At 40.3% G+C, this 14,659-nt stretch overlaps 1 protein-coding gene across 6 annotated transcripts in view; it reads right to left on the reverse strand.

Annotated features, from left to right (window-relative positions):
* Positions 1 to 2,155: 2,155 nt before the first annotated feature.
* col15a1b (collagen, type XV, alpha 1b) overlaps positions 2,156 to 14,659 on the reverse strand; it is a 55,194-nt gene continuing 42,690 nt past the window's right edge. For 4 of the 6 annotated variants that reach the window (XM_085253530.1, XM_085253526.1, XM_085253528.1 and 1 more), the window contains 16 exons: positions 13,894 to 13,929; positions 13,739 to 13,792; positions 13,289 to 13,345; positions 12,674 to 12,733; positions 11,938 to 11,982; positions 10,580 to 10,661; positions 10,383 to 10,408; positions 9,966 to 10,064; positions 9,659 to 9,803; positions 9,498 to 9,562; positions 9,261 to 9,392; positions 8,222 to 8,317; positions 8,006 to 8,080; positions 7,623 to 7,820; positions 6,948 to 7,063; positions 2,156 to 4,922 (listed from right to left, as the gene is read on the reverse strand). In XM_085253530.1, coding sequence (XP_085109656.1) covers positions 4,700 to 4,922; positions 6,948 to 7,063; positions 7,623 to 7,820; positions 8,006 to 8,080; positions 8,222 to 8,317; positions 9,261 to 9,392; positions 9,498 to 9,562; positions 9,659 to 9,803; positions 9,966 to 10,064; positions 10,383 to 10,408; positions 10,580 to 10,661; positions 11,938 to 11,982; positions 12,674 to 12,733; positions 13,289 to 13,345; positions 13,739 to 13,792; positions 13,894 to 13,929 — 1,509 coding nt within the window. In that variant the 3' untranslated portion in view covers positions 2,156 to 4,699. The remainder of the gene's footprint in view (positions 4,923 to 6,947; positions 7,064 to 7,622; positions 7,821 to 8,005; positions 8,081 to 8,221; positions 8,318 to 9,260; positions 9,393 to 9,497; positions 9,563 to 9,658; positions 9,804 to 9,965; positions 10,065 to 10,382; positions 10,409 to 10,579; positions 10,662 to 11,937; positions 11,983 to 12,673; positions 12,734 to 13,288; positions 13,346 to 13,738; positions 13,793 to 13,893; positions 13,930 to 14,659) is intronic. The other 2 variants (XM_085253529.1, XM_085253527.1) reach the window with 1 other exon arrangement.

The raw sequence follows: 14,659 nt of genomic DNA on the forward strand, positions 1-14,659 counted from the left end.
TGCTTGTGTATAAAAAATATTTTTGTAAACATTATTTTTTTAACATTTAAATAATATCAAAACTTTGCAATAAATCAGGAGTCAAAAAAGTAATGTGTCGATTTAGTAATTTGCATTGTTTTACAATCCCCCCCCCCCTCCCCCCAGAAAAAATCACTTTAAAAACTGAGTATGTTTACCTCAGCAAACAGTCAGCATGCCAGGTAAGAAACTGGTCTGTTTACCCTGGAGAAGGCTGTATGTCTTTATTCTAGACAGTATAAAGGTAAAATTCTGTGAAGTATTTTTATGCAACATTTGAATAACAGACTGTACAAACTGTCTGTGTGGACAGAAACGTTGCATTTGAAATTACTTGTTGGTTAAAAAAATGTTATTCCCCTTACGCTCGCTCCTCTTCTTTAGCGCCAGCTAGAAGCTGATGACAGGCCACCACAACTTATGGACAAAGTATGAATGCTATAAATAATACCGTTGAAACTAACGTAATAAGCCTGTTTTGAAAATGTAAGGAGTAAAAAGTACAACTATTTTCAGAAAAATTTACAGAGTAAAAGTAAAAAGTTGTCAGAAAATAAGCTACAGATCCACTTAAGTACAGTAACAAAGTATTTGTACTTAGTAGTAGCGATAGGAATCAACAAACATTAAGTAATTGTGAAATATTGGGAATAGAGAAACATTGTGTTAGAGCCCCAACTTTACTTCTGGAGTTGACTGTTGAGGTGAGGAGGGATGAGATGGTGTTTTATTAAAATGTCGGTCAGGTTGTTTCTTTCCTTCATGTTTTCACCTCTTTGGTGAAGGAGACCTCCGAAGATAAAACATAGCTATGCTCCCTCATATCTTCTTTCTGAAAGTGTTGGCACAAATTAAAATTTGCCTCCATGGCACACAAACGCCTACAAGCTTTTTTTTTCTCCTCTATCTTTGGCAATGTTATGTATGTTAGTAGATGAATTCTCATAAACCTAAAATTAAAGTTTGTTTAAAAAAAAATTTACAGTTACAGACAGTGAAATGGTAAAATTACTCTAATAGTATATATTTATGATGATGATATTATTTATTATTATATAATCTCAAAAAATAGCTAACTGTACCTTTAAAGGTAACAGGGAAGAGATCCGAGAGAAGAGCCTGTGGTATGTCAAATTAGACCAAAGTTTGACTGAAAAGAAGTGGCAACATGTCTTATGAAGTGATTAATCCAGATTTGAAATTTTTGGTGGATCTTTGTGGAGGAGGTTAGGAGAGAGGTACTGTGACTGTAGAACCATCTGTAAAACATGGTGGAGGCTATACCATGATTTGGAGCTGGGGATCTTGCTAAAACTGATGGAACTATAAACACTGAAAATACAGTCAGATTTTGATCCAACATGACAGTTATCCCAAACACACTGCTGGGTAGAACCCAGAGTTCAAGGTTCTAAGAGAAAACCCAACTAAAGTCAGCCAACATCCAAAGATCTTCAGTATGTCCTTCAAAACACAGAACTATTTCTGAAATGACAAGAAAGCTTGCCTAAGAGAGATCAGGCTGCGCTGCTTGTGTTCACAAGCTCTACTTTTGCGTTATTTCGATGTACATTTGGATGATTTAGTACATTTCTGTGCCCATTTCCTGTTTTCCTAGCAAAAAAGAAAAAATTGCACATCCACTTGTCTAAACTTCATATAAATGAAAGATTAAATATGAATTCATATTCACACAAGTCTGGTGCTTTCAGGGGCTTTGCTGCAACAAGCCTTTTGAACTGGTGTGACCCATTAACCTATTAGCTAACAATGTTAGCTAACAATGTTGACTAATAGGGTAATATTAGCTAACATTTTAAAAATTCCTGATTACTAATTACTGTGACTGTTACAACATGTTTTAGCCTCTCATTGAGAACTACTACTGATACGTGATGCATCTGCAAACTGCTAACTGTGGGGGAAAGAAATTGGTTAAATGTACGATTCCGAATATAAAATGCACTTCTTCAAAGCTAAATGACAATGCAGCAGTTTACATAAAAAGCTGTTTTTTTTGCTAGCTTACCAATGTTCTCGTTGGTTCTTCTGCATGACATTTGATGATTTTGTTGAACACATGTTGGAGGACATAAATGAGCCACAACTTATAAAAAAAAAAAAGCAAAAAAACCACCACGTGACATTTTATTCAGTGAGCACCAGTCAGTCAGTACAAACCGTCAGTTCTTTCCTCAGAACCTCAAGTTTTGTTTGAACAGAGACATTAAAGTCAGACAACAGAAAAACAAGCTACGCCTCAGTGAAAGCGCGGTGGGAGGAGGCCTTCTGTCTTTTAGTGTGCTTCATACAAAACCTACAGAGTAAAAAATAAACAACACCTGAACAACACACATACATATATATATTTATATACATACATGTTCCAACCTCACACAACCAAATCTGAATGTGAGATGACTGTTTTCACGCTAGGTCCTGCTACAGTACATATTAATGTTGATGTCCACTCTAATATTGTTACTTCAAAAGAGATGTGTTAATGGTGAACTTTTATTAAAGGACGCAGAACAAAAGAAATTGAATTTGTAGGACTAAGCTTTGGAAAAAAAATGGTGTAAACAAAACTGGTGGTTTTACAGCAGGGGGCATCATAGTGCAGTTAGCCTATGCTGAAGCCTTCAGTATCACCTGTACTTTTTTATTGTTGTAGACTTATCATGCTTTAAAAAAAAGATTAATGTTTTCAATATCAGATTAAAATGTAATGTTAAAAAAAGGAAGAAAACACAAGGACAAAGGCTATCCGACAGGCTACACTGTGACAGATCAAGGACGAATTTAAAAAGGATTGTCCTTGTTAGTATCACTGCTTTTATATATCATAGAGTGCCGTCAGCTAAATCCTCATAGAGCTGTAAACCTCAGTCCCAGCAGCAGTGGAAGTCAGTTGACCAAAAGGAAAACAAATCCACGTCGTTAGTTACACTTCGCCAATACAAGTTTGGACCCTGCTTTGCAGAGCTGCTGCAAATTTCCATGATGTGAATCTCCCATTCTACATTTCTAAGGTGCTCTACCAGATTGGGATCAGGTGAACTCATAGTCATGTTCAAGAATCAGTTTGAGATTACCTGTGACCCTATCACCTGAATGTTGAAGCAGAAATCAAAACTCATCAGACAAGGCAAGGTTTTTCCAGCCTGCTACTGTGAGCCTGTGTGACCTGTAGCCTCAGATTCCTGTTCTTAGCCAATAGGAGTAGCAGAGGGTGTGGTCTTCTGCTGCTGTAGCCAATCTGCTTTAATGTCATGTGTTCAGAGATGCTCTTCTACATCCTTTGTTTGTAACAAATAGCTATTTGAGTTACTGGTGTCTACCTATCATAATTTTCCATAAACCCTGAAAATCCAGTAGATCAGCAGTTTCTGGAATACCAACAACCGTGCCACATTCAGACTTAAACCTTTCTTTCTTTTTTCACCTTTCTTCCACATTTTGGTGTTTGTTTTAAACTTCAAGTCCAGTTGACCATGTCTACAGTTAATGCCGTGAGATTGATGACTAGTTTAACCAGTATATCTAATGAAGTGTCTGTTGAGTGTTTTTCCCCTGCTTGCCAAATCCCCCATTCATCCGTCATTCATCCCCGGATGTAAGAAATTAACACTCGTGCCATTTTCTGGTGACACATCAGTCATTAGTTAGTGACTAAAGTCTAAGACGTGTGTACAGCTGTTTCCACATGCTTCAAATGTGTTTGGGAAACTTTGGTACCAGTGAACTCAAACACACATTGGTTCATTTTGACTCACTGTGGCATACACTGCCCTGCTGCTGACGCACAGGCTCACTAAAAGCATCAGACGTAGCTCACAATGAAAGCACGGTTTCAATATGACTAATATTTGAATTGACAGCCCCTGCTGTTTAAAAAAATACTGACACGTTTTTTTTAATCTCCAATAAAGTACATATATGATTATGACCTCATTTTAATTTGAAGCCCTTCATTCTCACTTGGTCTTGCAGACAAATTTATGCATGGTAACTGTAGCCTGTTTGATGCAGACGGCTAAGAAAAATCTAGACACGGACAGACATGTAAGACCCGCAGGCTTAAATCCGGCTTCGAGTGGGAACTAAACATGAAACCAATACAAAGAAAACTTAAAGAGGACCTACTGCTCTTCCTTTTTTGTCTTATTTTTAAGCCTAATTCTATCATATTTTTGTTGTTACAGTGTTACAAGGATGACCAAATAATGAGGCCAAAGGTTCAGTCTCTGGGCCTTTTAATGAATTTGAGAGGATCTCGTCATATCGCAGTTCAGACTGTGAGTGTAAAAGTCCCGCCCACCTGCTACTGAATTCTGAATTCGGTGTTTATGAGTGGCAGCCAATCAGAAGAAACTTCTTAGAAGGGGCGTGGCTGCACTGAAGTGCTTCCTCAGTATAAGATAAATAAGGATTACTTTGGATTGTGAATAAAGCAAAGTTACTCTAGCACAGTCCAAAAATAAAAATATGGAGCTGGAAATGAGTATGATAAGTCCTCTTTAAATGTGAATGCATGTTAGTGTGGGAGTGTTTCTCGGTATGTTTGCATGTGGGAGCTGAAGTACATCATTATGTGCCCGCATGTGTTTCCCATTCATGTGTCACATCTTCTACTTAGATCATGCCTGCATGTGTTTATGTGTGTGTTATTGTTTGCTCAGTTCCTCCTTTGATGCATGTTGCCCACATATGTGTTTTCTATACACAGCACTACATAGTGGTTGGAGCAGGCGCGCACGTGCTGCCCTAACAGTCGTCCCGTCTGCAGCAGGGCAACCTGACCCGTCACCGCCATGTCCGCTGTCCTCCAGGCCTCGCAGTAGTTAGTGGTCAGGCGGATGCCCGTGGTGCTGGAGCCATGCCAAACCAGCTTCTCTGGCCTATGGGAAAACGGAGAGAGACTTGGTGTGGATTTTACACAGACCGTCCCTGTGCTATAGCAGTTTAGGTAAAGACGGACAAATGGAAGACAAGGGCATTGAGGTCGACTGCAGCTACTTCTTTGAAGGCAGTTCACAGCAGAAAGAGCCTGTGTGTGTGAAGTTTGCACATTCTTGTGTCTGAGTTCTCCACATGGTTTTGCCTGTCCAGCTGGAAGACTGACCAGTATTCTTCTTTACAAGGAAATATTGAACTTACTGGGCAGCTTTAGTTAATGTTTTCTTTGTGCTTTAAGATGCACTGTTATACAACAGTTCAACTTTTTGCTACTCCTGTCTCCTCATTATCTAAAATTAGACAGGTGCATCATCTCCTGGTGCCTTGAGGTAAGAAGCTTCCCATTCGTGTGTTATTAGGACCAAACTGAATCCGAGAGTTACTCCTTATGAGCTCCTAACTCTACAACTAAAACTATAATTTTGAATATCACTCTTAGCTGATTGATAAAACTGTCAGGCTAATGCAACACATGCCTTTGCTTTTCTGTGCTTCTTAGTTCATCGCATGGCATACACTGGCACAGATTAGTGACAGTAGGAAAAATAAAATATTTCTTTGGTTTATGAATTCATGAAGTCTGCTCACTGCGGCCTGAGTTTATTGGTTTAAGAACGCTTGTTAAAGTGTGAAAAATCTCACCACTAGATGTCAGTAGATTGCAGTCAAATGACTTCTTCTTTTTTACCCTTCTCAATTCAAGTGCATAATCCTAGCTATGGTGGCTACTGTAGGACAAAGTCAGCCAAAAACATAAAATTTAGAGTGTTTACCTCAGCTGTCAATGCTGGTTGAGAAACATCCATGACTATTTAGGCTGAAGGAGGCTATAAAACTCAGAGGAGTCTGATGCAAGCTCATTTCTGACCAATGACGGGGAAACTGAGGTGAGTTAGCTGCTGTTAGCTGCTGTTAGCTGCTGTGAGTTAACATTAGTGAAACTTTCCTTTAAGTGGCTCTAACACTGTTGGCCTCTGACACTTATTGAATAAGCCCGTATTTGATGTGAAAATGTAACCAAACTGTTTATCGGGGGCGCTGATTTTTAGGACATTCGAGGCTAACATTCTTCATAACATTCATAACTGGGTGTTTAGCTGGTTCTTTGCAGCTGCCTGAAGGCAGGAGGGTCAGCTGTCTAAGTAATTCTGAAAATATTGGGTGTAAATAAGCAATTCAAATTTGCCTTTATGAAACCCGAATGTCTATCAGTTCTTTCCTCTTGACTGGCATACTACATATGTGGCTGGTCACTAATCACATACATAAAACACAATCAGGTGTAATGGCAATGTCCATCGTGGCCGTTGTGTTTATGGAGATGGGGCAACATGGCTGCTTTTACAAACCCACTATGTGTTTTTTGCGGATTATTTCTAAGTTTATGAGAATGGAGTCATTTGTTTGAAGACAGAACAAACTCAAACGCCTGACTGTACCTTTAATTAAAAATGCCTGTGACTATATATGAGAGATGGATGTGACTATTGATGACTTTATTCATCAATAGTCCAGTTCAACCAAAGTTTATCTGGCTTTATTACCTTTTCATAACTGACCCCCCGCAGCACAAACAGGAGAATTTATGCAGGCTGACAAAGAAGCTATATATCACCAGAACCTTCTGTGAGTTGAGGAATAGAGCAGGATTTTGGTATTTCTGATCAATTTGCCAACTGACTGAGAAAACTGTTTTTTCACTCTCAATAAAAGACAACAAAAAAACTCTCCATCTTCCATCATGTTCTCATAAATGCTTAAAAAGTGCTCGTAAATGCATTTGCCAGTACCACTGTTCATCTGAGTGAGAGCTGCTGTCCACATGAACATGAAATTTATGGCCTGTACATCATAAAAATCGTTCTATTCAGCATTTTAGCCCAACTGGAACTCATAAATTAATCATTTTTGGCAAATGGCATCATTTTTCATTCCTTTGCTACACGTACTTTCCCCCACCCACTTACCAAGCCGAGTCACTCATTATATTGCGTCCATCAAAGGAGAAGATGGGTGTGGACGGATCAAACACGCCTCCATTCCCAGAGAAGATGGACATCCAACTATTGAACAACACTTGACCCTGAGGGCAGGACAGGGGGAAAAACTTGCTTAAGAAGATGCCAACTGTTGAAAATAATGTGTTTTAAATGAGAAAGACAAAACCCCAGAAAATATATCACTTCTACTTTGTGGAATAATCTGTTCTTTGTTTGAAGAAAACCACATAATGCACTCAGGGTTAAGGTTTGATATCCGTGTAATTCCTTTGAATTTGGGTCTAATTTCTGATACCTAAAAATACTACTACTAAAGATGTAGGTGCAGTGGAACAAGGAAGGAACAATACTTCCCCTTCTTAGATTATCACAACTGTTATTATAGTATGTCCTGTAGAGCATACTAACTTCCCCTTCTTACAATGTTGTTTCACAGTGTTACTAGGGGTTTGCAGGTTGTATTATAGAGTATCTTACATTTCTCTTCTTACACTACTTACAAGACATATTTTTTTGTTTTCTATCTTTTAAATGTGCCACTCGCTTTTACTCTCTATTTTATTTGATACTGAAAATATTCCTGCTGGAAAAGAAAGCCAAGTGTTGCATCATGTATTGTGTAGTGCTATGAAACCTGCTCACCCTCAGATTAACCACGGGCATGTCATTGCGGTCAGCCTTTCTGACAATGGTTGCCAGGTCCTGAAGGTGTGATGACAGGAAGGCTCTGTATGTGGAGGTGAGCCCCACGGCGCGTGCCTGTTGGTAACACTGGAAGTCTGCTCCGCGGATGCCACGCATATCTCCTTTGAGCGGGGCGTTCAGTGCTACGAGATGAAGCTAGACGAAAGAGAAATGGAGCACAAAGATTAGAGAAAGTATTCTCAGTCATACCTGATGTGCTCTTCATTACAGATGAAATATAAAATCTGAAAGGCCTCCAGTGAGCCAATTCATTTTCACCCTCTGGGTTTGGAATTGGGCTTCATTTGTGATGAGTATGCCTAATATGTGTTTGGACTCACCCCAGAGACTGCATTGAAATGCTGTGGTAGCAGGTTATAACTGTGCTGGTATCCTCTGCTTCCCTCCTGCAGCTCCTGTTCAACAAAAAAGTTGGATAAGCGTGTTTTTAAAAAACAAAAACAAAAAAACAACAACTTTGAATAAATTTTTTTTTTTAAGTTGCTTTCAAAGTTCTGTTCAGTGAGGTTCCAGTGTGTGCGCATTGGTGTTTGGACCTGGCTGTGCATCCTATGGGCTCTACTCCATTCTCCGGGTCTGCTGAGGGACTGAGATGTGTCTGATGAAGGTTCATAATGGATTAACTCTCCGAGCTGACACAGAACACACACACACACACACACACACACACACTGCAGTTTACTCTTGATGTCAGTGAGACACAAACTACCACCAGCATTAATAGGACACACTGGCAAAATCCAAAGAGAAGAATACAGTAATATTTGTATTTTATATAGTGTTTGATATAAAATGATGTCCAGTCCAGCATTTTTGCACATAGCACTTCAGTTATTCATTTAAATAAATTATTGCAAAGTCCTTTCAATAAATATTTGAGCAAATAATCGGAACAAATAACAGACAAGTGAAAACACAAGACAAGCTTACAAAATAATACATTACTTGAATAATCAAAACAAAACACATATATGTAATACTGAACACACACAATTGAAGCATCTTGGGTCAAAGTTGATAAGTGATGCCCATCATCTCTGGCTGACGGTAATCCAGAGGAACCATTAGGTACTTTCTGTTCGCATTCTTGGCATAAAATGTCTCCTTCAGGTTTGGAAACTCTAGGCCAGGGGTGTCCAACACCAGTCCTCGAGAGCTACTGTCCTGCGGCTCTTCGATGCATCCCTACTCCAACACAGCTCAATCAAATGGTGGGATTACCTCTTCAGCAGCCATCAAGTTTGGCAAAGGCCTGATAACAAGCCATTCATTTGATTCAGGTGTGTCGGAACAAGGATGCGTCTAAAAGCTGCAGGACAGTAGCTCTCGAGGACTGGTGTTGGACAACCCTGCTCTATGCTATACCGCTAAAAGCAGTTTGAAGGAGACTATAATGTTGCTGTTTGCACATGTTTGAGACGTGTGGTGAAACTCTACAGTACAAGAGGACAAATCAATTCTTTTGGACAGTGATTTGAAAGTAGAAGCTTCACAGGAAGATGCAGCGGACGATGATCTTATAGAGGATATTATATCCTGAAAGATATTGAATCTTTCTGGTCTCGTCCTACACACCTGGATCTTGTGCCAACCATTGCGTGCTCTGATGTACAGCTCGCCTCCCCTTTCAGACACATATGCCAAGGTACCTTCAGCAGCATGGTGTGCCTCTTGGGTGAGGGCGTGGATTGTCTTATAGCTGGTAACCTGAACACAAACCATCAGAGCATCAGTGATGACACTTTAAAATGTTAGCTAATCATTTGATTCTCCATTTATTCCAAGTATGGTTACACCTCAGCAGTTTCTTACAAAGTTTGCATATCCTGGAGAGCCTGGTGGACCAGGAGGACCGGGAGGGCCGGGGACACTGACAGCTGATGACAACACAATTACTTTAAACTCATAAAATCAATACACATGTAGTACAGGCTGTGACTTGGTACTTGTTTTAACTTTATAGACACACATACTTGATCCGTATGGAGGGGGTGGTCCTGGGGGCCCAGGAGGGCCAGGCGGACCTTGAGGTCCAGACCGTCCAAATCCTGGAGGTCCAGGCTGACCAGGAGAACCAGTAGGACCCATTGGACCAACAATGGATTCGCCTTTCGGACCCTAGAGAAACAACAGAAGAATTCAATTCATTGTAAAAGAGTGGTATAATTTGCACAGCTTTGGCCAGAAGCCGGATCAGCTTTTACAAATAATCATTTTAAAATATTTTTTTAAATAACCTCCTGTTCTAGAATAGTATTTTTACCACATAGCTTAACTTACCACAAGGCCTGACCTCCCTGGGATCCCCAGAGGACCAGGCAGGCCCGCATCCCCTTTTTCTCCCTTCTGACCTTTGTATCCCTGATCACCTTTAGTCCCCTGAGAGATCAAAAGAGTACTCAGGATTCACCACTCTGCCACCGTCAAGTTGCATTTCTAGTGTATTAGCACATATTTCAGTCTTAAATGCTTAACAAGTGCCAGTTTGTCAGTTTTAATGTTTTGTTTGTGCGTTAGCTTGGTTTTATAGTTTAAAGTTGTTACATCTGAGAAGTTATACATTTAAACTACCGTACTTTGAAAAGTTATTACTTCCTAGATTATTTTAATAATTTGTCCTGATACGCAAAACCAAGCAGATGTACTTTTTTTTTTTTTACCACGACTGTGTATTATGTGTTGTACGTGAGTACTCACCACATTTCCATCTGGAAATGTGAGCCCTAAGAAGAAAAATTACACATATCAAATCACACAAAGCAAGCAGCAGAACATGTGGTGTGAAATGTCAGCTGATAGACAGAACTTCCATATACTTTGGCCTCATGATACATTGACCATATTTAAAATGAACTTCCACCACTGTCCACTATCCTGTCATCTTAAGATCTCACCAGGAGTTCCTGGCTCCCCAGGTAATCCCTCATCTCCTTTGTCTCCTTTAGGTCCAGCTGAATGTCCCCTTGTCATTGACTCCTATGCACAAATACATCGTCATTGAGATAACATTTGTGTTGGGAAGCTGGCCCTTATACACATTTACAGTCGGGTTACACAACAGAACAAACAAGTGAACATCAGAAAGTTAATTTGCAAAGTCAAAAGTCACAATCAGAGACTATGGTAAAAACAATGGATTATTGTAAAAAAGACAAGCAGATCAAAGCTAAAAATTATTGTCAGGATTACATAAACACCTGTTAAATACAAGGGATGCATGCTACAGACTGCAGCACTCATCCTGGGTTAAAATGTAGGATTAAGGTTCAAGCAAGCAACGTGTTATAAAAGGCTGATGAAAAAATTATGGTGGATTTAAGCTTTTCATTGAAGGATGACTTTTAACAAAAGTCGACTTGAAGACCTCCCAAAGCCCTCTGACAGATGGCAGAGAGGCCATTTGCACAGAGAATGTCCTGTTACTGCACTTCATTAACTACCTAAAAAACATTTTTAATTCCAAGTAAGTTTAGCCAAGCAGTCATCGTGGTGTTTTCAGCACACCATGTCTCCACATGGTGTCACTTCTAAGAGAAGGCTCAACCAAACCAAACACTCAGCACCACGACAGAAGGTACTGAAGGTCACGAACCTTGTTTATCTGAGAACACGTAGATCAGAGATGGGTTTATCATTATTTCATTACAATAAGAAAAAGGTTGTTAAAAATAGAAGTGACCACCTCCACACAGACTGTTTTTTTTCTCCAATTGATTGAACCAATTCTGATCTACATGCAGTAAAAGGATGTCTGTTTCCTTCTTCTTTTCAAAGGTTTACACAGCATCCTCTTCCTGAGACGATGATTAGGGGAAGAAACAGAGAAGGCAAGCAGAATTTAGACCCCGCCCCCCTTTAACATCTGGCATATCAGTGTTTGTACTGAGTGGAAAGATTGGATTGAAGTATAAGTGAAGTAAGAGGTACTGATGGTACCAAAATATATGAATTGGTCTTTGGGTAATTTGAAGAAAATGTTTTTGGTAATCTAGTTATGAATCATATACAGAATACAAAACAACCACATGTTAAAGCCAGAGGAATTAGGGCCAGCTCCACATTCATGTTGCCTTTTCAAAAACCATTAGGAGAGCAAAGAAGGACAAAATGAAGGGAAGAAAAACACGGAGAGGAAATGGGGAATGGGTTGAGGCCCACACCAGAGAGCTGCCATGCTGTGACACCCTCACACCAACAGAACCACCAACTTCCAACTGAAATGAACCAATCAGATGGTCAGACTCAGACTTACTCGTCCCATTTTGCAATGCGGTCTGGGGCGCACCGGGAACACTGTCTTTAAGATTCAAAGAAGAGCAGCGGAATCAGACTACAAGTCAATCACCCACCATGTTAAATGAGTCACGATCATAACCTGCACACGAGCATTAGTCATGTTTTTCCACGTTTACCACTTTTTATGTATAAAAGTTTATACAGAGAGACAATCGGCTGCTTATAACTTACTGAAATTTTGGCAGCATTTATTAAAAATGTCAACACTCTTCAACAAGCAGGATAAAACTTGTAACTAGTCAGGAAAATTCAGCCAGACATATTTTTAAGGTACTCTAAGGTGGTGAGTTAAAACCAGTGAGTAAATCCTGAATTATGAATTGAGGCAAAAACCATGTAAGATTTGGTAGTTCTGGTTTGCAATATTGTCAGTTCTTGCTGGTTATATAAACTGGTATTATTCATAAAAAGACTTGAACCTAATCAGAACTAATACTTTTGCTGTCCGCTGATGTCATCGTGCACTCTCTATGCTGTCCCTGTCTGCTTTGCACATGTGTGAGATGTGAGAACAGTAACACAGGGACACAAATGATCAGTCATCATTCAGAACCAGGTCCTTGCTGATGTTGACACTCCCCACCTATTCTCTGGAGTTTGAGATGGAATTAATATAGGAAGTGCAACTGCCTTATAAACTGGCCAGTAAATATGCTAGTGACTGATGTTTTGCTTCTCTGAGTCATACTTACTCCATTCAGACCAATAATTCTTCCTGGAAGTCCAGGTGGGCCGGGAGGACCTGGAGGTCCCTGAGACAGAGAATAAAACTATTTGTAACAAATATGATGTCGCTACAAACACACATACAAGAATGGCAATGACTATTCAAAAAAAATGATTACAATGATGTCAAAAACGGCCTGCCAGTGTCTGTGCTTATGTCTGAGTCTTGGTGTGTGAATGTATATTGAGGATTAATTTAGACGGGCCACGACATCAACTTCGACACATCAGATCAGTTTCATATATGGCATTTATTGAAGCTCCTCCAGCCTGCTGCTTCCTCTTAAAAGGGAGTTTTTCCTTCCCGCTGTTGCCAAAGTGCTTGCTCATAGGGGGTCATATTGTTGGGTTTGGCGCTGGGGTTTTGCTGCTGAGATGTGCGCTATGATTACAATGATTACATTGGGAAGTTTCAACAGTTGTGCCACACACTATAGTCAGATGTACTAGCTGTAAAATAACTGGCTGAAGAATGATTCATGATATGATGATAAAATGCAACAGTATACTACTCATGGATGATTTAAGTGTAAAATAATGCTCTCTCTCTCTGCAATCCCTTCATGCCTTAATTCTCTTACCGGTGGGCCAACAGAATCTCCTCTGTCACCTTTCCTCCCTGGGATACCAGGTCGCCCCTACATAGAGGGAAGAACGGAAAAGCTTCAGTACTTTTGGCTCAAGAGGTTTTCCCAAACACTGAACAGAATCCATTGGACTGTGAGTGCATGCATGATAGGGAGAAAAGTGTTTGAAGGCACAGAAACAAGAGCGTTATGAATGTAGTTCTTATATTTAAAAGTGAATCGAAAGGAGAAAACCACCAAGCAGCTTGTCATTTCCCATTATGACTAGTTAGGGAAAAAATCAGTATGCTGAAAAACATGACACATTGTTCTGCTAATCACTGACAAGTATATTCCACTCAGTGGTTCTGTGTTTCCCTTGACTTTCATGTGCAAGTTCAGAACACTTTTAACCTATAGATGAGGCGTTCATATCCTAATAATCAAACATGCAAAATTACTCACTGGTCGCCCGGGGAAACCATATTCTCCTTTTTGTCCAGGAGGTCCTATTGGACCCTGAAATAAACAAACACACACTTATATTCAGTGTAATAACATACATAAAGGATGAATGTGTAGCAGAAATTTCCTTACTGTGATGTTCTCATAAAACTCACCGTAAGTCCAGTAGGTCCTGGGAAGCCATGGTCACCCTGTGCACAGTAAAGCAGCAAAATGTGAGAATTACATAGGTGGAAGTAATGACAGCGGTGGGTTGCTTTCATAGTTTCAGACTAGTTCTTTCTATAAAATAACAAAGATGTTATTCTAGGTCATTCTTTTTCATTAAAAAACCCATGAAAGGTCCTTAAAAGCACTTAGACCTATTTATACCTTGAGCAAATTTCAGTTTCAACCTTCATGGCACCCTTGTTAACAAAAACTAGGACTTGCATTATTTAGGGACCGAGGTTAGTATTCTATGTTAATAGTTCATTTAAGGAAAGTGGAAGGCAGAGAAGGCAGTTGAAGTGGCAGAGTCACGTATAAGACAGAAGACACTGGTGGGGGTCTTAGCAACAGGGAGAACAGGCTTGGGGTACTTCCGAAGGCCCAGGTCAGCAGGGCACAGGGAAAGGAGAGACACCAGCTACTCCAGGAAGAGGTCCGTGCAGGTGAGGAGGATGAGCGAGTAAGCAGGGCCGTAGGACTCAGGCGGCAGGGAGCGTGGACAAGGTGAGACAGTACCTTGCAGTGCAAGGTCACCTGAGCAAACATCATTCAGGCGGACTTCCACCGTGTCTGATTCCTCGTGCAGGCAGTATACGACACCCTGCCAAGCCCAGTAAACCTCCTTGTGTGGGGGAAGAGCAAGACATCTGCCTGTCCCCTGTGGTCTGGAAGAGGCACCCTAGAACACCTCCTCAGCAGCAGCCCGACGGC

The sequence above is a fragment of the Mchenga conophoros genome, linkage group LG18 (genome assembly GCF_057382185.1).
Source record: "Mchenga conophoros isolate Kocher_MC1m ecotype Shallow Benthic linkage group LG18, M_conophoros_male_GT1.1, whole genome shotgun sequence".
Taxonomy (NCBI): Eukaryota; Metazoa; Chordata; class Actinopteri; order Cichliformes; family Cichlidae; genus Mchenga; species Mchenga conophoros.